At 38.9% G+C, this 23596-nt stretch overlaps 1 protein-coding gene across 6 annotated transcripts in view; it reads right to left on the bottom strand.

Moving 5' to 3' along the window:
- Positions 1-1689: 1689 nt before the first annotated feature.
- Positions 1690-23596, bottom strand: part of LOC129775073 (uncharacterized) — a 237057-nt gene continuing 215150 nt past the window's right edge. For 3 of the 6 annotated variants that reach the window (XM_055779312.1, XM_055779313.1, XM_055779316.1), the window contains 3 exons: positions 15614-15791; positions 10952-10963; positions 1690-10842 (listed from right to left, as the gene is read on the bottom strand). In XM_055779312.1, coding sequence (XP_055635287.1) covers positions 9885-10842; positions 10952-10963; positions 15614-15791 — 1148 coding nt within the window. In that variant the 3' untranslated portion in view covers positions 1690-9884. The remainder of the gene's footprint in view (positions 10843-10951; positions 10964-15613; positions 15792-23596) is intronic. The other 3 variants (XR_008742849.1, XM_055779314.1, XM_055779315.1) reach the window with 3 other exon arrangements.

Genomic DNA, 23596 nt, shown 5'->3' with positions numbered 1-23596 from the left:
GCAAAAATGCCTGCCTGGCAACGCCTGATCGTGGCCTGGATGGAGAAACACTGCGAACGTTTCGAAGGAGCGAGCATCAAGGATGAAACCATGATCAAAATGGTGCATACCCCACGAGAGTAGCTGTGACGGAGTGCGCGTCATGTTGGAGGGCACTACCTAATCGGCGCTCCGCTGGGAGAGAAATCCTGCGAGGGTGACTGTGACGGGGGCGCGTCAAGTTGGAGGGCGCTTCCTAATCGGTGCACGTCTCGACAGGTAACCGGATACTGCCGCGGAGAACAGCAAAAATGCCTGCCTGGCAACGCCTGATCGTGGCCTGGATGGAGAAACACCGCGAAGGATGAAGCCGTGATCAAAATGGTGTATACCCCACGAGAGTAGCTGTGACGGAGTGCGCGTCATGTAGGAGGGCACTACCTAATCGGCACTCCGCTGGGAAGAGAAATCCTGCGAGGGTGATTGTGACGGGGCGCGCGTCAAGTATGAGGGCGCTTCCTAATCGGTGCACGTCTCGACAGGTGAGAAATCCCGCGAGGGTGACTGTGACGGGTTGCGCGTCAAGTTGGAGGGCAATTCCTAATCGGTACACGTCTCGACGGGTAAATGGATGCCTGCGAAGAGGACATAAGCGCAGTGGAATGAAAAGCGAATAGAGAGAAAAAATGTTGAGAAAAAGGGAAGGACAACGCTAGTCAGCGTTGAAAACTCGAAGAGTGCATGAGCACAGCCGCCCCCTGAAGTAGTCGCCTAGATGTGGTCCCAGGGGGAATAAGGCAACGAGTAGAGGGCTTGGTTTTTGTGGGTGCGATCCCCACTCGACGTCTGGGTTAACCCTTCCCAGATAAGGCTGGTAGAGCGTTCCTCACCTCTATAAAAAAAAAGAGAGAGAGAGAGGAAAACGGATGCGCTATAATCTCCTCCAAAGTGTAGAATAATGAATCCTGTGAAGATCGTTATTTTACTCTTAATGGTCAAAAATTCATTTCTTCTGAAGGCGCTTTATATTTTTGAGCTTTCTCTAATGTTTAATTTCTATGTTCGTCTATGTTCGTGAAATTAGGAAGCACTGTATAATGCATTTGAATGATTAGAATCACTCATTGATTGTTCGTAAAACAAGTGTAGCAGGGAAAGGGAGTATATAACATTGCTTTATCATTAAAATTGAAAAATAGAATACTTAAATATAGACATTGCGTTGGCTTGAAATCATTATTTCTTGTGAGCCGTTAAAAAAGCCGCCGTTGATTTACGGCGGCTTTTTTCACGGCTCACGACAGAAAAGATTTTTTTTTAATCATTCCATACGAGCATATCATATTAATACCATTCATAACTCAATGGTTGTTATTAGCGGGGGAGGAGGGGAGTATGAATCGCGTGTCAAACACCATTTTCAGCACTTCACACACTCCATATCTATTTGGTCTGATCGCTGATCGGACACGGATTGTGTTCGTCATCGTTAAATTATGCACTTACCTCAACATTTACGCATGTGTTTATTGAATGGGGAACGCGTGGCAATCGGTCCCGATTTGATTCATTTTAATGACCCGTGGCGAAATGTCAAACATTATGACAGTCGCCCACGTCGGGGTTTTCGCGGTTCAATAATGACATTGTTTATTTCTGAACGGCCGACAAAAAGTCATCACATTAGATCAAAAAACTCTAATATACACTAGATTACAGTTTTCTTTATTTCTTCTTGTTGATGTTCTGCAGGATCACAAAAAATAAATACATCTATATAAATATACTCTACACAGCTCAGGGGTGATATTTTACTATCATATTTAACATTTTGTACAAAGGGTATACGACATTGCATTCACATTCAAAATACGAAGTAACATTCTTCATATACAGTAGTGTATGTCTCGAAAGTAAAAAAAAACTTGATACAGCATACAACAATATTAACTATTAGTATGTAACAGACGTGGCTATAATAATGTCGTTAAACTTTCCGAGATAGGTGACAACGTAATTCAACAATTTCTACACCGAGTTCACGATTTTTATAGTCTAACGATTAGAGAAAATAACAGCCTGAATGGTTTGCGGTATGCCGCCGAGAATGTATCCATTTTCTATCATTATAAATAGTCGTCGATGAAGTAGGATCTTCAATAATTAGTACGATAACGGGGACTCTAAATGTTAGAATTCACACGCTTAAAAAATACGAACTTTATGTTGCTCTTTCACTAGATCCATTCATTCACAAAAGGTGTGTTTCGAACTCAACGCAAACCTTAGGACGTTAAGCATTTTGATAATATACTCTGTTTTCATTTATATTCTTCCGTTGGATAACGACTATTTTATATTATTTTTATAGTATAATCTAATTCTACTCATTTTAGACACGCACTGGAGAGCTACTATCACACGACATCTAAAGATGGAAATTGGTTACTTCTAGTTGTTGAATTAAAAATAAAATTTTTATCAACTTATAAAACTAAAGTCAATGAATTTCCATAATCTACTCAGCTCAACCTTAAGAATGGTTCAAGAAATAAGCCCAATAATGGTATATAATGCCATTCATGATAATATAATTTCGTTTGTATTTTGATTATTTTCATTTTGCATTCGGTCAAGTTTCCACTGAATCTTCAAACAATATGTCAACGTCTGAAATGAAATTTCTCGTTACAGTTCTACAGCTCAGTCAACGACCACTCAATCAAACTTGATTTCTAAAAAACTTCCTGATCATGTTAAAAATTTTGCTTTAGATTGTCAAATTGCTTTTTCTGGTTGACTGGTTTGTTCGGATACATGTTGTTAAATTCTACGCGGCGTCTCTTGTCTGACTGAAATGCAAAAGTGAGAAATGATAAAATGCTAAACATTATGCTGCGCCGCTGGCCCGGAGTTTCAATATTTGCTTTCAATTTTATGCTGTAAATAGAGTAATAATAAGATTATTCGTCTGCTCTTGACAGAATCCAGCAGCTGGCCGCGGATCGGGGGGAAATCTGTTTTGGAGCGGCGGATATTTACTTCGATTTTTTCTTCGAATATTTTCTTCATCTTCGGTTTTCCGGCCATAATCACAACGACGATGATTGTGAGGGGCAGGGAGGGGACGGTTGTCTGATTGGAGTTTCCTATTTACATCGGCTGCAGGGTTCGGTTGATTTTTATTACCATTTCGACTGGATTTGAGTTTGGATTTTTCCAGTTCGATCGGTGTTTATAATTGAATTGATTTTTCATTCCGTTCGCTACTATTGCTGCTAACATTAGGGGCTTCTCAGACTGTTGTAAATTTGCTCACGAAGTTTATCTCCATTCGGTTGAAACAGTAGGGCGCATCGATATAATATATTGGCGTCGACGTTGTCCTCATATCCGTAGTATTGATAATACCGTATCACTCTTAATAAAAATAATTCAAACATGTTGTTGCATAAATTTCGTGCGGATAGGGACATTGAAAACAAGCTTTATTGCTGTTTTGGCGAGGTTCAACGTAACGATACAAATCGTTTTTTGTGCATATCTACTAAACATATACAATTTGTAAAAGATAGTTTCAATTACCTCAAAATAATAAAGTTGACGAAAATTATAAGCCAGAAAAAAAAACACTTGAATGAAATAATTATAGACTGAAGATTGCAACCATACGCACTGAAATATATTATATTAAATGACGTTAACGTACCCTATGGAACTTTTGCCGTCTCAGCGTATGCATTAACTAGCGTCATTTATTAATACTTAGTTAAGATTTAAGAGCCAAATAACACGCTTTGAATGTATTCCGAGGGGCAAGCTCTAGAATACGCATGACCACAGTGCAAGTCGAAGGAAATTTCTTTGACGAAAAATTCCCCGGCCAGAACGGGAATCGTACCCGAACACCCGGCATGACAAAATGAGACGCTAACTACTCGGCCACGTGTGCTGAAATACATAGCAACAATAAATGTTATCTGCTGCTCAACAATAGCAACAAACACAACTGTTTTGGAAGTTGATAATTGAGTTCTAGATGCATTACAACACAAAACCATTTGTGAGATACTTCATATAAGACAAATAAAAAATATGAAAAAATCTGTCCATTTAACGTTAACGTAGTAAAAAATGATGAAATATTTTTTTTCAACTTGCTTGCTTATTTTGATATTCACTCTTTAACACGTTGAGCCCCGTGTCGATCCATAGGGACTACTGACGGCATTGAGTTTTTCATTAGAAAAACGTTGATCACTGGGACTGATAGTTATAATATAAGGAAATGAAAAATAAAATGGTTTGTTTCCGGATGCTTCGGATGAAACTTCTAATGGTTGTTGAACATTGGTTGGCGTCGACACTGTGTTGAATTGGAGTTTTATGTTGTTTCGTCTCTGGCAAATTGAAAAACCACCGGGTACTTAACGCCCCCCCCCCCCCCACATAGGAGTTAAGCCTTAGCGTCATATAAACCGCCTGCACCAAGTTCCAAGAAAAAGGATCTTCTGTGGCTGACGATCAGTGAGAAAGGAGTGTCCAAGCCTCTGTTCTTTCATTCGGGACTTGTGGTAAAATACTGTATACAGTACGAACTGCCTGTCGGATTTTTTTCAATGCATACGTTAGATCCGTATTGATTGTTCCGTAGATTCTACATTCCGCACATTTTGCTTATGAATTCGTATGTTTGTTAAAAAACAATCAAATCCGTAGATCTGGCGGCTCTGTGTGGGACTTAAGTTGCTTTATTTGCTTTCTCGGTGTCCGTGTCCGCTTTTGTATCCGGAGCGAGCGATTTATGTGCGACCAATTCGCAATGGTATACTATACTATACTGCGCATGGATGCGAGAGTTGATTTAACCATTTGATTTATCATTACTGAATACAGACTGAATTCGAAAAGAGGATACGAATTATACAATCTTGGAAAGCATAGATATTCAATGTTTCGACTCAACAGTGCTAGAACATATACTGTAAATGTGGAGAAAACATACTTCAATAGACACTGGGAAGTGTTAACCTTCTGTTAATATTAACCATCACATTTATCCGAAAGACAGTTACCCGAACGATAGGAACCCGAATGATATTTATCCGAATTCCGAATTGATAGGTACTCGAATAGAACATCTACCCGAATGAACATCTACCCGGATGAACATTTACCCGAATGCAACACTTACCCGAAAGCAACATTTACCCGAATGTACTAAATTATTTAAAGCTATATTCAATTAGAAGGCATTTTTATATTTAATTCTGATAATCGTTATTAAAATTATTACATAAATATAAAAATGCCTTCTAATTGGTATTCAAGAATTACGAAAACTAGTTATGAAAAAGATATTTAAAGTTTTCCTTTTTTTAAATTTACATATATAAAAATGGATTTCTGTCTGTCTGTCTGTCTGATTCTTATGGACTCGGAAACTACTGAACCGATCAACGTGAGAGTTGGTATGTAGGGGTTTTTAAGGCCGGCGAAGGTTTTCGTAACAGTTTGAAACCCTCCTCTCCCTTTGTTGATAAGAGCAGTTTTGAGCCAAAAAGAAGTCTCGGTAGCCCTGAGTAAGTTGGAAGTTTCGAAAGGACAATATACCGCCACAATTTTTAAGAGAATGTACCGATTCACTGCTGATGCCACTGACGATCATTTCTAACAGGTCACTCAGTGAAGGCGTATTCTCCGATGCCTGGATGTTCTATATATCGCTTCTCGACCATTGATGTCAGGAGCTCCAGCATGTTTTCGCTAAGAAGCGATCCGCAACTACTAACCTGATGTCCTACGTGAGTTTCCTGTGTTCGAAAATTGAGTTTGATGTTTGAGTTATCTCTGTGGTGTACTGAGTACGGAATGGAACTTAACACCAAAAAGTATTTCGTTTTCCCGTCGGTAATCCCGATCAGATTTTCAATATTCCGTGTTACTAGTTCTAGGAGTTACGGTTGATAGCGGAGCCTACCTATACCTACATGTAAGCGCGACAACCGCAAAGGCCTTTGCACTGCCGTAATCTCGCAGTGACGCAAGCGCCAACATTGACATCTTAGGTTTTTTGTTATAGATCGTTAAAGAATACCAAATCCTTCCAAACAACTGTGAAAATTTTCAGAAATGTGAAAAAATGACCCCGTAAAAGTTTGAAAACGGAGTGACGCAAGCGCCATTTCCACTGTGATGAGGCGCAAGCGCCATTTTCCCTATGTTGTGACGTAATTTGATAGTGATGCGATGTGATTTTTTTATCTGTTCTGATAGAGTACGATGAACGAGTAGGGACAGCAAATTTCACATAACAACATCTTCCGTAATGAACGTTTAACATAATATAAGTCGCATGCCTTCTTTTTTGTAAAAAAAACACTTTTTCGAAAAGCTTGTTCTGCCAAATATTTTAATCAAAAACAGTCCATCCCCATATAATGTTACTTTTATAAGGCAATTTTGTTTCTGAATTACAAATCATGTACTAAGAAGCTCACAAAACCATGTACTTTAAATTCATAAAATCAAACTCATCTTAAAGTAAAGTTTATCCTAGATTGAAGTGTATTGCTGTTCTCACATATAGCTCATAAAGATTAGAACTAAATAGTTTAAACTCATGAATTTAATTGTTGATTGCAAGGATTCCCTAATATGTAGTGTCTTTTTTCTTCAGGCATTAAGGGATAATTTTTCTTCACGATGTTTACTTTCTTCACCTGTTCAATTCCTCTTTCGAATAAATTGAAGCTGAGTGTTGATTGAAGGGTAAATGTCGGCTTTGGTGAACAAACGAAACGAAACGCATCTTGTAACAAAACTCAAAACATTCTCGCGTAAACTGTATCTGTTTTACTTCGGATAATTTCGTACGGGATTATGTTATTTAACACGGATGGTTTCAATTGCATTTTGAATTCGAAAAAATCGGTGCTGTCCATAATTATTACAATCGGGTTCTCAACTACGTTAACCTGCTCGGCGCATGCTACAAGGTTGGGAAAGTGTGTGAATTCTTCTCCCTGATGCTTCCTGATGCTTCGCTCAACGGTAGCATGTTGGAGAAAATAATTGGAAACAAATTCTCCCATACTTTGATGGACGAACGCCAATTGGTTGTGGAAACAGCGATTTAAATTTGCTGTTTCCACAACAAACTGGCGTTGGTGGTATAGCTTAAATAAAACTGCATTTTTTTCAAAAATCAAGCCGATGGCAATGTTTTTCCATCAACAATACACATTTTGTACAGATCAGATTTTCATAATATAGGCGTATGCTGATTGTACATGCAATTTTTACAAAAAGTCTCGTACTGAAAATTCTTACCTCTGGCGCTTGCGTCACTTTGCGAGATTACGGCAGTGCAGCCCTTGGATTTATCCGACGCAATGCAAGTGGCTTCACCGTTGCATACGCACTTAAGGCACTATACCGTTCAATTGTCCGCAGGATCACGGAATATGCTGCTCCCGTATGGTCGCCTTATCATGCAGAGTATTCGAATGGAAAGGCTTCAACGCAGCTTCATTCGGTATGTTTTTGGACAACTACCATGGAATGATCCAAAAAATTTGCCAGACAATAGAAGTCTGGAGACTCTTTCATCTTGAAACTCTAGCCGATGCAATTCAGACACTTCAGAGACTGTTGTATGTTTGTTTGTTTGTTTCAGAGACTGTTTGTATTTGACCTCATCATTGGAAACTTAGACTGCCCTTTTCTTCTGCAAAATATTAACTTGTATGCATCTTTCCGTCAACTTCGTGAGCGTGATTTATTTGTAGTTAACCGTCATAGAACAATGTATGGGTACAACAATCCTTTCGATAACTGTGTTAGATCGTTCAATGATGTAAATGCTATTTTTTTATTTTAGTATGTCTAAATACGTGTTCAAAAGTTGATTAACGAACTTGGACTAAGAGTCAGTCTGTGGAGTTCTTAGAACTCGAGACGAAGTAAATGAATAAATATATCTTTAGATATAAATTACGAAAAAATAAATTAATAATAAAAATTCCGCTACGGCGTTAATACGTACCTTTTTTTCTTATCAATTCTTTTCACATTTCTAAGACATTTATGCTTTATATTTTTCATGTTGAAATTACCTGCTTCATTTTTGAAAAAATATTTCATGTTCATTTCTCAATGATCTCATAGCCTTGAAGAGCAATGCGGAAAGGAAAGAAGACGGCATGTTAATTGTACCTACATTAATTTCTAAAAGCGAATCAGCGAACTCTCCCGCATCATTTTCAAATTGCCTAGTTACAATTTTTTCATTTTACTGCCTTTGTTCCTCTCTCTTGTGGTATTGATTGAACCTTATTTATTATCAGGAGATTCGACAAAACTCGTAACGTGATTTTTCGGAACTTTTCCTTTTTACATTCGGGAATTGGTCAAATTCAAGTAAATGTCACATTCGGGTATTTGTTACATTCGGGTGATTGTTGCGTTCGGGTATTTATTACATAAGGGTGAATGTTTTTCGGGTATATGTTATGTTCGATTAATCGTGTTTCGGGCGAATAATGTTTGGGTAAATCTTACACAACCCACCAAACACAGATTCTTTAGACTGCCACTTATTCTGGACGATTCAATCAAATTTAACGGGATAGCGATCCATTCTCTAGGAAAGAATTAAATTTGCTTTGATAATTGAATATTCTCCATTTTTCAGAAATATTTCTGGTTACGGTATTATCGGCATGTTAGTTATGACGCTAACCACTCGGCCAAGGGAGCACTCTTTTTTGATATACTTTTAGTTTATTATGAAATGATGATTTCTGGCAACGGAACGGACTATTGTTAGAACGTATTCAGGCTATTCAGTGGCTGTGTTTGATTTAAAAAGGGCCACCCTTTTAGGAAAGTTCACTGAGCTACACTATCACAACGAAGACTGCCTGAAGATCAATGCGATTTATCAGTATTAGTTACTACTTGAACTGAAGTTTTTTGAAAAATCCATCAAAAATTTGGAAAATCCATCGTTGTACTAAAAATTTAATTGCAAACCCCATCTACCGGGAACGTCAGCGCCAAAGTCAAATTATCGATGGCGTCAAGGTGAAATCAAATAGCACCTGAAGATTTAATAAACATCTTTTCAAAGTTACAATTTTCATGATCTTCCCTAGTTACATATTTTTGTTTTAATGTAAGAATGTGTAATAAACAAAAAATCGATGAAAAAAAAAAGATATTCTGATATTCGTATCACTGAATACATTTGAGAAAGATTGATCTACTCAATACTTATCCGTGTCAATTTTGGCGCAGTAAAACAGCCAATAAATAGCTCCCCTATATCCTTATTCCATCAGGCCGATAATTATAGTTCAATGATGTATAAAAATTGCAAATTTATTGATGCATGAAGACCTGCACCAACAACTTATAATTTGTTATTTTTAAAAGTGCAGGTGCAACGGTTGCATCGTCTCCTTAACGGACATTCAATTTGTTGGTTAATTGAATTTTTTTGCATGAGTCTTTCCCCCGACCAATATGATTCCGCACGACTATGACGACTGGAATGCGCTAGGAGATTTTACTTCTAATGCTGACCGTTATTCACACGTTGACGAACATAGAATTTCAATTATCGAGCTTCACTCTGCTTCTCGCTCCTTTTCATACTATTCCTGTAGCTTGTGTGTGGAAGAAAATGTTTGCTTTCCAATATCCCCGATCGGACACCAGCTGTTCGATTCGAATCGACCTAGCATATAAAGTAAAACGTTTATATCAACAATCAGACTTTCTTTTTCCAAAGTTGATTTACCCTAAATTGGAGTAAATCAGCGTATCGCATCGTTTTCGGTGTCGTTTGACGCTTCCAAATTCGCCTACCTTTCAATCGAATTGTCCGAACTATAACTAGTCTACCTCAGTCCGAAGGCTTCGACGCTTATACAGACCTCTTTTCCATTCGGGACTGACCGTTCTGCCGAGCGAGTACGTGGTTTTTCACTTATATTGCAGTGGAGATTAGAAATACTATTGCTGCCGCTGTTGTGATTCATAAGAAACGACTGCGGGGAGATGGGAATTTCTTCGATTTTTTCCAGATCCTGCGCTACGCTGGCCGATTGTTGTTTCTGGATGCCGCGCTGCTGCTTGGAGGGAAGCGTAGCGGAAGTCACGGAACTGATGGACGGAATCGATGATAGGGTTCCCATCCGGGCGAGTTGATCACGTTCGAACGAGACCGATGATATTGTATCCAGGGTTGCCCTCTGGCTGGTGGTTGTCGAAGTTCCAACGTCGTCTTTGTCCAAACTGAATTGTCGCCGCAGGAAACGGGTTGAGCCGGGCTTGCTGGAGCAGTCCAAGCGGTTGGCTAAACTTACGCTGTATCGATTATCGGTGCACTGTGCTAGGTTGCTTTCGCTTGGACTGAGACATTTGTAGTTGTTGTATGCTGAGCTAAGATCTATTATTTCTTCGATCCTTTTGAACAGCCGCGCGGAGGGAGTTCCTGTGGGAGATGGGTTCAGTCGATTGAAGCTGGAGTTCGCGCTAAGGTATGCAGTGTCTGAAATTATCTCGGACAGTTTTCGTCCTTGGGGACTTGACTGTGGAGTTCGGCACTGATAATCGACCATGTTCAGAGTGTAGTTGGTATTGCTCGAATTTGAATCGACCGACATTGATGTCGCTAATTGTGGATTGTCGGAAGCCACCGGTGGGGTTATTTCTACCTTTACGTCTATCGACTCTCCCGTGACTGAAGGTGAATGGCTGGACGAATGGCCACTGCAGTTGCTAGAGGCTGCTTGCTGCTGCCTGTTGTGCTGTTCAGATTGAAAGAGTGATTTGCGAAGGATGGCGATGTCCAGACTGAAAAAGAAGTCGGATTAAGATAACGTAGATATAATTTTCGTTATTATTTTTGCCTTCGAAGGCAGAAGAAAACAAATTTTACTTCGTTTGCTTTTCAAATACATACCCGTGCGACTCTCTTTCCAAGTGAAAGCGCGAGAAAAAATGAAATGAGTGAATATCGATGTATTCAACAGAAATATGATCGCCATGTATCGTATATTCTCATTTACTCGCTTGATGATTTTGAAATAATCGTTATCAATTGATTCTATCCTACATTTTAATTTTAGTTCAATATGCACAATTGATTCGGCGTTTTTCTTTCATATACAGGGGTCATCTAAATTGTTAAAGCCACAAAATATTTAATATAGCAGTTTTTCGCTGACTCACAATAGAACTATGAGGATAGATTTTTCACGACATATCTATCAAGATAGATTACTCACGGTAGATCTATAAGAATAAATTTCTCACGATTTATCTATCAGGATAGATTTCTCACGATAGATCTATTAGGACAGATCTCACATGATAGATCTCTCACGATAGATTTCTCACGGTAGATCTATTAGGATAGAATCCTACGATATATCTTTCATGACAGATTTCTCACGATAGAATAAATCCTTTATGACAGATCTGTCAGAGATTTTCCAGTGTGCAGTGTGCTCCGTCGGAGTGCTACCGCTGAATGGAGCATTGCGCCGAAAAGTATGCGCATCGCGCTGGTGTGATCGATGTGCAGTATCACTATCATGTCGTCTAAAGACGACGCTCGTACACACAGCTCATCGCGCGGATGTCGTCTATAGACGACGCTCGTAGCGAATGGGTTGAGAATACATCTACTATGATAAGATAAGGTTAGATCTCTCTGATGAGTCTTAAAATTGCATCACGGAAAAAACACTGTAGAAAAATGCCTAGTTGACCGATCCTTTTCAAACTTTCAGACAATAGTACAAAACCAATTACTGAGTTTTTGGCAAATTTATTTCATTCAATTTCAATACCATAACCGTATGCTCGCACCTTCGGCTTAACTCAACTCATAAGGTGTGGTACAACATCTGGCTGCAGCTTCTTCTGTACGGAAATCCACTTTTTTCATGTCTTCCTCAGACTTGACCTTGTTGGGATCCTTCCGTAGTGCCTGCTTCATTAAAGCCCAGTATTTGACGTAGGACTACGTTTTTCATTTCTATACCGGGGTGTAAAATCAAAGTTTCGAAAACGAAAGCGTTACGCCGGAGACCGAGATTCGCTGAATTGCTTTCAAAACAGGCTATTGAAATCACCAACCTGTATATAAGCGAACGCCGCTCGGAAATCCACTCAGTTATAATTGAACAGCGAAATCCACTCAGTTATTATTGACCAGCGATTGGAGCATGTTGTCGTTATTGTGGTGAAGCTAACTTTGTTTATCATGATGGCGCTGATGAACGGTGTCACCAAAAGCCTGTTTGTGCACCTTAGGCCAGAAGGGAATCCATCAGGAGGAGAGTGATGCCACAAACGGTTCCGTTTGAGACATCGGAGCAGCCACCACACACACACATACACGCGCGGAACTATCCAGCATCAATAAGATTCCGGAAAAATGTCATCGTTGCTGAAAAATAATCTACCAGTTCCCCTTGGAATTGAAAAATACATTCATGCGAAAGTGTTTATTTTAATGTTTTCTATCTATATAACACTGCGACCAAATACATTTGGTTTCGTGATTTTTCAATCAAGTGCAATTAACAGGTGGTTATCGAGTTAGCATTAACCACTAGTGGGCTTCGAGTATCGAGGAGAATCTGGAAAGATGTTATCGTTATCGTCAAGTGCAATTAGCAAGAAAGCTTCTGAAGATTATTCTTCCCCATCAGTAGGATATTTTCATATCCAATATTGGATGCGCGCGCAACGGAAAATGTTTCGTATCGCGAAAATCATATAATTTTCAATCGATTATTGCTCAGTCGCTGAAAGTTTCAAACTCAGAGAGTTCATTCGCCTCTAGTTTGCCTTCCAAATTGCCATCGTAAACCACACCTTCTCTCGATTCAATCACGGACAAAAAGCATACTTAAGCGATATTCTGGTGGTGAACGCATTCATTTTTCGTGGGGACTTCGACAAGACAACATCGTTACTGAACGAGCTGGACGGCGAGGGATCGAGGAATTCATTACCTGGCCTGACCTGATCTGAAACGCATTCAGTTTGTTTGGAACTGTGAGGGAGCGCAGAAAAACCGATCCATCAGGAGGAGAAGAGAAGGCGACCAAGAGAGTATCAGCATCTAGAAAAATCGGAGACATCGAAGCAGCCGCCACACACACATATACACGCGCGGAACTATTTTCGTTGGGTTGCCTTCCAGCGTCGAGAAGATTCCGGAAAGATGTTATCGTTGCTGAAAAATAATCTGCCAGTTCCCCTGGGAATTGAAAAAAAACATTCAAGCGAAAGAGTTTATTTTGTTTTCTATCCATATAACACTGCGACCAAATACATTTGGTTCTGTGTTTTTTCATTCAAGCGCAATGAACAGGTGGTTATCGAGTTAGCAATAACCACTAGTGGGCTTCGAGTATCGAGGAGAATCTGGAAAGATGTTATCGTTGCCGGAAAATAATCTGCCAGTTCCCTTGGAATTGAATATTACATTCAAGCGAAAGAGTTTATTATGTTTTCTATCCATATAATACTGCGACCAAATACATTTGGTTTTGTAATTTTTCAATAAAATGCGATCAACGTAAGACCACGTCTTTCGGCAATTTATTAGAGGTGCAATGAATCTTAAGAAGAAATTCCCGCTCTACGCGCACTGGCAAACGATGCGAACGCAACAATTATGTAGACTGATTTGATGCAACAGATATTCTGTCTATTGAAAAACGAATACAAATCATATCACAATACAAGCAATGTATTATGTATTATACAACTTTCGTGTGATTGCTTTTTTTGCTGAATATTATGCCTTCAACATAACGCTCTCGTTTTCGAAGTCCCCCAAATATTCATTTATTCATTCATTCAGAATTGATTCAGATGCAACTAAAAACAAATGATCACTAAATCAACGATGGTCATACGTCACACTTGCGGTTATACCACAGATATAACCCACTTCCTATTTTTTGATGGGCCTTACTTCCGATGCGTTGGGGGGTTCATGTCCTCGGGTAAGAAAGTGAGTCCGTTATCTTCGTATCACTTCAGGGCATCCTATGAATAGTGGCACGAAGATCAAAGGACCCTCGTGATGCTTCAACATAGGAAGCAGACGCTTCTGTGAACACTCTTTGAGGTAGATCTGTCCTTTTACAGTCCCAGTAGTCACGAACGACGCACTCCGTTTGCCACATGAGTAGATCGCTAGCCAAATCATGTATTCCCTGGCAAACTTTGAAAGTTTCTGCCTCATTATTTCCTCCGGAACATCAAACTTGTGCTGGGCGATGATGAACAGTAGCCTCGGAAGCTGCAAGAAGTCCGTCATGACATAAGTCTCATCATCCTTGGAGAGACAATGAAGCTTCGTCAGCATCTGCGTGTACATTTTCTGTGCCCGTGACTTTCCCACCGTATTTTGACGTTCGTCATGATTTGGAGCCTTCTGCACTTTATATGTACGCTGTCCCTTCCCGTTCTTGGCTCTCTGAACGGAAGACTTGGACACATTCAACATTTTGACACATCTCTGACCGAAGCATTGAGATTCCGCTTCAACACTCTCGCGACACGTTGTGATCCTGATGACTAATAGAACATCCATTCTGACCGCATTTCTCCTTCTCTTTGATACTCGGAGTTTCGTAGTAATGTTTAGGGCCTGATTCTCGAATACACTTCACGGTGGAAACGAAATGAACGGCACGCCATTGAACTACGTTTTACGAGTTAGTGAAGTGTCGAAGATAATAATGAGTTTTCGGACAGAATAAGCACTTTTCAAATAAAAAATCATTAATGAAAATTAACTTCTTCGTATCAAACTGGTATTCAATGTGAGTGGAAAACATTGTTTTCTTCATGTGGTATAATCATCTCATACGAAAATTTCATCTGAAGATAATTTGATATTATAATGATATGTTTAGTGGGAAAATAATCTCGTATCCAGATGTCGACACCGTACCGTTGTCATCGCGAATGCGTTTCATACCGTTTCCACCGTGAAGTGTATTCGTAGTGTATTCGAGAATCAGGCCCTTAATCACACGACTCACCGCTGAATGTTGTCTATCTCGATAATAGAGTTGAGGATTTGCTAGGTGCTTGCGCAAAATTGATTCGCGACGGTGCTTTTCGGATGACGCTATTTTTTCCAATTTTCGAAAAACTGACAGCGATAAAAATACAGGGTAAACAATACACTCTAAACTACTTCTGCCTAAGTTTTCAAGAGAAAATACCATATGAAATTTTTTTTCAGCGTTTTTCCCGTGATACGATTTGATGTGGAACACCTTTTGGGCTATTCACCTTAATTTCTTCATTCGATCGTGATGGAATTTTGAAAAAAGTCTCGTTGATGAACATAATGCTTAAAAAATCCAATCAACGATAAACACGTAGTTACATACAGAACATTTGTCCGATAGAACACTTTTTGGTGTCAGAACGGAACAGACAACTGTCTGGTTTTAGTTCTATGGAGATTCCCGAGGTCATCGTCAACATCATTTCTTTTGGTAAATTAGTAATGGTCTAATTTTCGAAGTTTCAACGAGAATATACAGGACACGGCACTCATTTGATGCGCTGTTTTACTTACCCAATTGGCGGCGGTGGTGGTAGCACTTTGTCGAAGCCCTTTTTCCCCAGAAGCCAGTAAGTGTGCATTTTACCCTTTCCTTTGATCTCAATCGGTCCGCGTGGCTCTATTACGTAGCCCCCGGCTTGTTCTAACAAATTGCACGTTTGCTGTGACATGTGGATTCGCCACGAGGAGCCTGATGAAGATTCAGATTGGTTTGACGTGTAATGGAGCACAGGGGAGAGAGAGAGAAAGGCATGTAAGGGAAATAATTATGTTGCGATTGTTCTTGAGGTTATGCTATATAGACGAGACGAGATGAGTGATGGGACGAAACGAGAAATCTAATATTTACGGAAGAAAGAAGTGCTTAATGACTAGCGTGAGACACGAAATGGTGTAATGATATTTTGTTTCGCATTAGTCCGGTAAGGGTGTTGAGAAGATTTTTTTCAATGTTCTCGCTTGGAACTCCATCTTTCTTAGGCGTCTGTTGATGTTTTTTTTATGGAAATACCTCAGACGATATAGTTATTACTCACTTTAGTATTTTTTGCTATATAAGTATCGCAGCGAATATGTTCGATTCCAACAATTCTGTGGTAGAATCAATTAAGACTGGTTAGAATGACACGTAGCCATTCAATGTCCGTATCTATCGCATAGTGAAATACGTATAAAAATCTTGTGGCGTGACACAGGCACACCCACATAGGAATACATGACACAGATTTAACCCTTTCAATACGGCAGTGTGCTCCGTTATCATTTGCGATTGTGTCTCACATTTGTACTATGCATAACCAGTTTACGTGATCAGAGGATGGCTTTAAACTAGATTGTGATTATTGTGGTTTAACCTTCTCAGTATGTATTGACTGAAAATTATCGGGAGTTGGTCAATAAATCTCAAAATAATTACTGTTCGTTTGAATTGATTGGAATCTTCAAAAGAACTTGTCCTTTTGGAATAGTATACATATGCTAACGCCAATCATGGAAACATTCGATCACGGGAGTTTTTCCGAAATCGACTTAAGTTCTCGCCATGATTTTCATATGTCTGTCGATTTAATACAGTCCCCAATGATTTTTTTTATTTAAATCGTTTATTTTTACAGGCTCAGTTACATAGGTTTAAAGGAGACGAACTCCTTACTGTATTGTTACTAGTATATATTCATTTTCCCTTAATTCTAATGTTAATAATATAGGAAACCGATTACTCGCGGTCGACTCGAGTTTAGAAGGGTGACATATTATCCCCAATGATTGTTTTGTGTTAAAAAAAAGGAAACAAGTTGAATGGGGTCAAATAGGTGATTGTTCGATAATGTGTTTGTTATATTTTCATAATAATAGTTCAATGTCGGGAACTTTACGCAACTGAGTTTTTGGATAATATTCAGTTATGTTAACCTCGACATCCAGAAACATCAGCCTAACTCTAAAATGTGAACCCGGCGATACAGTAATCACCGGAAACTTAATCATCACATCCGCTGAATGTACTTGAATATCTTGAAAAAAAAATTGTGTAGCAAAGTGTCAGCAAAATGGAAACGAATCGAGGATTCATGTTTTACCAAGACAATGGCCCAGAGCACAAGGGATATAAAATTCGCGTATGGTCTTAATTGCTCAAAAGTTATTGATATTCCTCCATAATCTCCAGATATCAATACCAGTGAAAAACTAAGGAAGTTGTCAATGTAGGAAATTTAGAAACCATAAAATTTCTGAAAATAACTATTTTACACCAAAAAACTCGTGGATAACGGCTGAAGAAAGATAAAGATAGTAGCAATTAACAAGGGAAACCATACTAATGATGGAATTCTGAAAATGATCAACTCCTTCGAAATCGAGTTGAGATTTCAACCACCGCACGAAAATGGGTTTGAGTCAATTTTCATACATTAGCACATACATTCGCCATTCTCAGGGAAATAAAAACCTTTTTCATCCTTTTTTCATATGGTACTTTTACTTTATCTAAATAGAATGTTCCTAGAGCTTGTTTTCGATTTTGAAAAGAAGGGAAAAGAGATCTACATGGTGGCGTAAGATTATGTGATTGAGTCTCTGTATATATATTGCAAGGGATAGCACAGTTGAAATTGAAAAATATAATTTGACTACCTTTCCCTGAGCTTCTAGCATGCTAAATATTCACATAGTTTGCACTCTCTGACGCTTATGGGTCAGGATCTGCTGCATTAATTGAATATAAATCATTCGTTTTGTGTAGTCCGTATCAAGCTGCTGTTTCATAATGCATGGAGAGGTTCGACATTTAATGAGTTAGAGGCAAAGAAGAATATAAACTATCTGCACCGAAATCGTCCATGACGACTTTGGTTTGCTTGACCGCCTATCATTAAGGCAGTATTCTAGTCTAGAAATTTGAAAAAAGTATTTTTTTTGATATTTATGTAGTTAAGGCATTCAAGAATATGCCATAGAAAGGACATATCGAAAATTCTATTATTTACCGAGTTAGAGTCATTTTAGTGATGCGGTATCTAACCTGCTACGGCCATAACAATGAACTTCAAACGCATTTTTCTCGAAACTAGTTTTTTCAAACCGGCGTACACGTTATCTCAAGTTCTACTGAACCGATTCTAATTTGCATGGATACAATCTGCAGACATCTCTCTATCGCATAAATCTCTAAAAAGTGATATTTTAAGCAAGAAAAAACGTTTTGAACCGCATTTTGTTTTTCAAACGTCCGCCATTTTATCAAAAAAATATGTTTTTGACTTGTCCGAGGCTCATGCGATAGTGGCATCTTTACTAATTTAGAATCTTTTCGATTTTTTTGTTTCAGATAACCAGAAGGGCTGGAATCGTGTACGTCATGTAACAACTTTTTTTGAGCCATCTTACTTCATCAGCTCTTAGCTATTCTAGTTATGTATATTTTTTCTTCCTTCAATTTTTGTTTTATTGTTAAAAGATAGATGAATAAATAATGATATAATGGATAGTAAAACTATTATTTGTTTTATTTTCACGAAGCTCGAAGAAACGTCCGAAATTCGTGTCTCTGCACTAGAATACCCCCTTAATCGTGAACCGAAACAATCTGCAAACTCCAACACAATCTGCAATACACTTTATCAAATTAATGTTTATTTCTCCATCCGAAAGATGAATTCAAATCATTTTTCATGTGAATGATCGGTTCACGCTTTTCGTTTTTTGAGTTCGTTATATGTATGTTATAAATATGTCAGTAGTCTATGTGAATTTTAGTGTGAGGGAAAATTACTGAGTTTTGTGCCACAACAACATATCATGCCTCAAGACTGTATTGTGAACGAATTTGTGACCAAAATGATAGAAATGGCGGAGAAATGATCGAACAACCACTGTATTAACCTGATATGATTCCGGCAGACTTTTCTCGTTTTTCATGATCTAACCCTTAGCGGTCGGAAATAATTTCTCTTGAAATACATCTTTACCTTTAAATACATGTTATGCCGTAACTGGAAGTATGGCAGACATTTTCAACCACATGAAGCTGCCGATATTCGCTATGAAATATTTAATGTGGCAAAAAACGTGAAAAAATGTCGAGAACAGTAAATCTCGACATGTCATGCGACGTGTTCCGAATGAAAAATCGGCTCAAAACCATACTTTTCGTTTCGTACTCCGAAAAAAAAGTCCCAGAATGCCAATTTTTGACAAAAAAAAAAAAATTTCGAGATGACACTAGATTTCGACGTTTCATGCAACTTTAAAACATTTGGCATCATTTTTTTCGAAAACCCCGATTTCTTTACCTTGGGTGATTTTTCGATTTTCAAAAAACTCAAACATTGACCGCTTTGCGCCATTGAGCTGATATTTGGCATAGGTTGTTGTTCCGAGATGGTGAACATTTTGTATAGGGTAACTTTTTGAAATTTTAGGGCCAATTTTTTCTCATACATTCATTGGATTGGTTTAGGATGATCAAATTTCAGATTGGGAAATCGTAACGCATTGATATGGTAAAAAAACTGTTTTAATATTTCCATAATAGTTCAAAATATTAGGTTGTGGAAAAATAAATCCAAAACTTTATTTAAGATGTTTCGGAATCGCCCACTCGGCTGTGCGTATATATATGCCCCAGTATACAAATAAAACATTCAAACATGGAGGAGGTAACATCATGGTGTGGGGGTGCTTTTCTTGGTACGGGGTGGGTCCTTTGTACTGGATCGACCGGATTATGGACCAGCATCTCTACGCCCAGATACTTCGGGAAGTAATGCTGCCACACGCCGAGTGGGAGATGCCCCTAAAGTGGTTCCAGGATAATAAGGTAGACGTTATGGAGTGGCCAGCACAGTCCCCTGATCTCAATCCCATAGAGAACCTATGGGAAATAGTTAAACGTAAGGTGTACACCGAAAAATCAAAAAAACAAGCAGCAGCTGTGGGAGAGAATCCAGGCGGTGTGGTACGCTATCCCGCTGAGAACGTGCCAAAAGCTGGTGGAGTCGATGCCGAACCGGGTGCGAGGAGTTATGCGTAATAAGGGTTATACCACCAAGTACTAACCCTGCAAATCGATCACGGTATGAATTTCCTTTTTTTAAATTTTTTTTTACCATGAATTCTAAAGCGGTCCTATTTTATGTCGCGTTATTTTAGTCAGTAAGTATGCTTAAAACGCATTTTTAAATAAAGGACAATTGGTTTAACTACGGATGATATTAATTTCTTCGAAGAATGGAATTTACAATTTGTAAATGGTTTGATGCACTTAAATGGAAATTTTTTTCTCAAAGTTTTGTCACTTTCTATTTTGGATTGAGCTGTGGTCCTATTCTATTGTCCGACACTGTATATTGATGGGGTTCTAAAAAAAAAAATATGGCGCCATCTTGTAGTGGTGGCCAGTTTGGATTTCCATTTTTCATGAATAACTGTGTACTAGTCAATCCCTTTCATTTGATATCCATAATGATAGGGTTCAGAGAAAATATGTAATCCGCCATTTTGAAACGGCCGCCATCTTGGATTTACATTTTTCATCAATGACTATGTTCTACTTGTCAAGCACTTTCGTTTGATAGGATTTTGAAAATATAAGGGTAGTGGGGGTAATGTGGTCACCTGCTTGTTTGGTAGTATAACTATTGACTATTGACACCGTATTGATAGTCATCTTATGTTTAAAGAATTTCATGACTTTTGAGTTACCCTTACTACAGTGGAGCTGTCGCCTGTCAAGATATAAATAAAAACAAAAAACGCATTTTCGGTACCCATTAGGTCATAGTTTTGTGCGTTTCGAATTTAAGGAATTTCTATTGAAATTTAGTTTATTTGACCTGATATTGGGTTGGGGAAAAAGAAATTTTGACAGTGTTGTGATTGTCCTTTTCTGTCTTAAGTTATAGCGCGTCAAAGATGGAGTCCACCAAGCAAGAAATTCTGCAACGAAGGCGCCCGAAAAAAAATCGTGTAGTTTATACGATACTGTAACGATTCGAACAGCACAGCGTTGGTTTGATCGATTCCGTTCTGGTGTAGTGGCTGTCGAAGATACGCCCCGTACTGGTAGGCCAATCGTCGTGGAAACCGATAAAATCGTTGAAAAAAAGTAGACCGGCATGTGAGCACTCGCTCGATTGGCCAGGAACTGGGTATAGACCAGAAAACCGTTTGGAACCATTTGCAGAAGAATGGATTCCAAAGAAAGTTGGATGTATGGGTGCCACACGAGTTGACGCAAAAAAATTTTTTAGACCGATTCAACGCCTGCGATGCACTGCTGAAACGGAACGAACTCGCCCCATTTTTGAAGAAGATGGTGACTGGTGATTAAAAGTGGATCACGTACGACAACCTAAAGCGAAAAAAGTCGTGGTTGAAGCGCGGTGAGCCGGCCCAAACCATCGCCTAGCTCGGTTTGACGGCCAGGAAGGTTTTGCTATGTGTTTAGTGGGATTGGAAGGGAATCATCCACTATGAGCTGCTCAACTATGGCCAGACCCTCAACTCGGTTCTCTACTGTGAGCAGCTTGACCGTTTGAAGTAGGCGATTGACCAGAAGCGGCCAGAAATAATCAATAGAAATGGTGTTGTTTTCCACCAGGACAACGCTCGACCTCACACATCTTTGATGACCTGCCAGAAGCTACGGGAGCTCGGATGGGATATCCTATTGCACCCACCGTATAGTCCGGACCTGGCTACAAGTGATTATCATCTCTTCCGGTCCATGCAAAACGCTCTTGGTGATACTAAGTTGGCCTCAAAAGAGGCTCGCGAAAACTGGCTGTCTGAGTTTTTTGCAAATAAAGAGAGGGGGTTTCATAAGGGGGGGGATAATGAAGTTGCCTTCTAAATGGCAACATGTTTGCAAACAAAACGGCGCAAATTTGACCTAAATTGGATAATTTTAAGTATGTTTAATAAAGCGTCAAATTTCGATCAGAAATACGACATTTGTTTTTCCCCAACCCTATATTTGCGACAAATCAGCAGTTTGGACGTTTGTTCACATATCCTAGGGGAGGTGAACAGATATTTTTTTCAATTTCAGCGATTATTTCGCATATTTCGCATTTCGTTGCTTGGGGGGCAAAGTGGTCAGTGGAGGATTACTACTGACAATGTTCTGTTTTCAAAAGCTGATATACCTTATTATCTTCTGGCCCTTTAGCGGTTTTGAGCCAGGAAAAATATGCCATCCCAACCGCAACCAAACATCATTTTGAAAAACGTTATTTGTTTCCTACTACGTTTTTGTGCGTATGAGAAAATTTCAATTACGATTCTAGGTGAACATGCCTAACTCATTTCATACATGTACCATGTATTTCATACATGTACATGTAATACATGTACATGTACATGTACACGCTATCGAAATTGATCTTTGTTCGTAAGTGGAAATGGATTTTCAGGTGAAATAACGCATTTCCATATCTTATATCTATAAAAAAATGGAGGGCCAAATGTGTTGGTAAGCGCAAAACCCGAGGAAGGAATGGTTCAATTTGAGTCATCTATATTTCGTTGTATTCGTCTCTTTCCGTAGATCAATATAGTGGAGAGAAAAATCGGAAAATTCGGAAAATTGAATTCCCATATGTTCTACAATTAGCTAAGCGTTGTTAGTCCATTTGATGTTGGCGCTAACGAAATTGATTTTTGTTCGAAAATGGAAAAGGATTTTCAGACGAAATAACGCATTTCTATATCTTCAATCTATATTAACAAAAATTGAAGGCCAAATGTGTTGGTGTGCCCTAAACCCGAGAAAGGAATGGTCCGATTTGAGCTGTCTTTATTTTGTAATATTCTCTGTATCAAACGTGTACTCCATGCAACGCAGAAACATGTTATTTCCAAATGCTTGAAGAATCTTGAACGAGAATTGTGCCGGAAAATAATTTCATATTATAAGGACGAATTTTTGTAGAAGTACTAGACAATTTATAGTAAAAGGAAATTGTAAAGGGTCAAAGGGTAATCAATCAATGAAGAGTTCAGTGATTGGACTCACTAACGTTCACTTAGTAAGAAAACGTGGATGTTTGAAAGCATTCAAATCAAAAAATCTATTTTGGACGGACAAAGTTCGTCGGGTCAGTTAATATTAGGCTGTCAAAAAAGTCCTACGGTATTTTTTTTGAATTTTCATTTGTTCATAAAATTAGTTACAATCATCTGTTTTAAGTCAAATATGCGCCGTTTTGTTCGATGACTTGTTCCCAACGAGATGCCAACTTCATAATACCCCTGTTATAGAAGCTCGCTTCCATATTCGCAAAAAACTCGGATAGCCAATTTTCACAGGCCTCTTTTGTGGCTAACTTCTGACTACCTAGCTCGTTCGCCATGGACAAAAACAGGTGGTAGTCACTTGGTGCAAGGTCCGGACTATACGGCGGATGCAAAAGAACCTCCCATCCGAGCTCCCGGAGCTTCTGGCGCGTCACCAAAGAAGTGTGTGGCCTGGCGTTGTCCTGATGGAAGACA

The sequence above is a fragment of the Toxorhynchites rutilus genome, chromosome 3 (assembly GCF_029784135.1).
Source record: "Toxorhynchites rutilus septentrionalis strain SRP chromosome 3, ASM2978413v1, whole genome shotgun sequence".
Taxonomy (NCBI): domain Eukaryota; kingdom Metazoa; phylum Arthropoda; class Insecta; order Diptera; family Culicidae; genus Toxorhynchites; species Toxorhynchites rutilus.
This window is presented reverse-complemented; position numbering and strand designations above follow the sequence as displayed.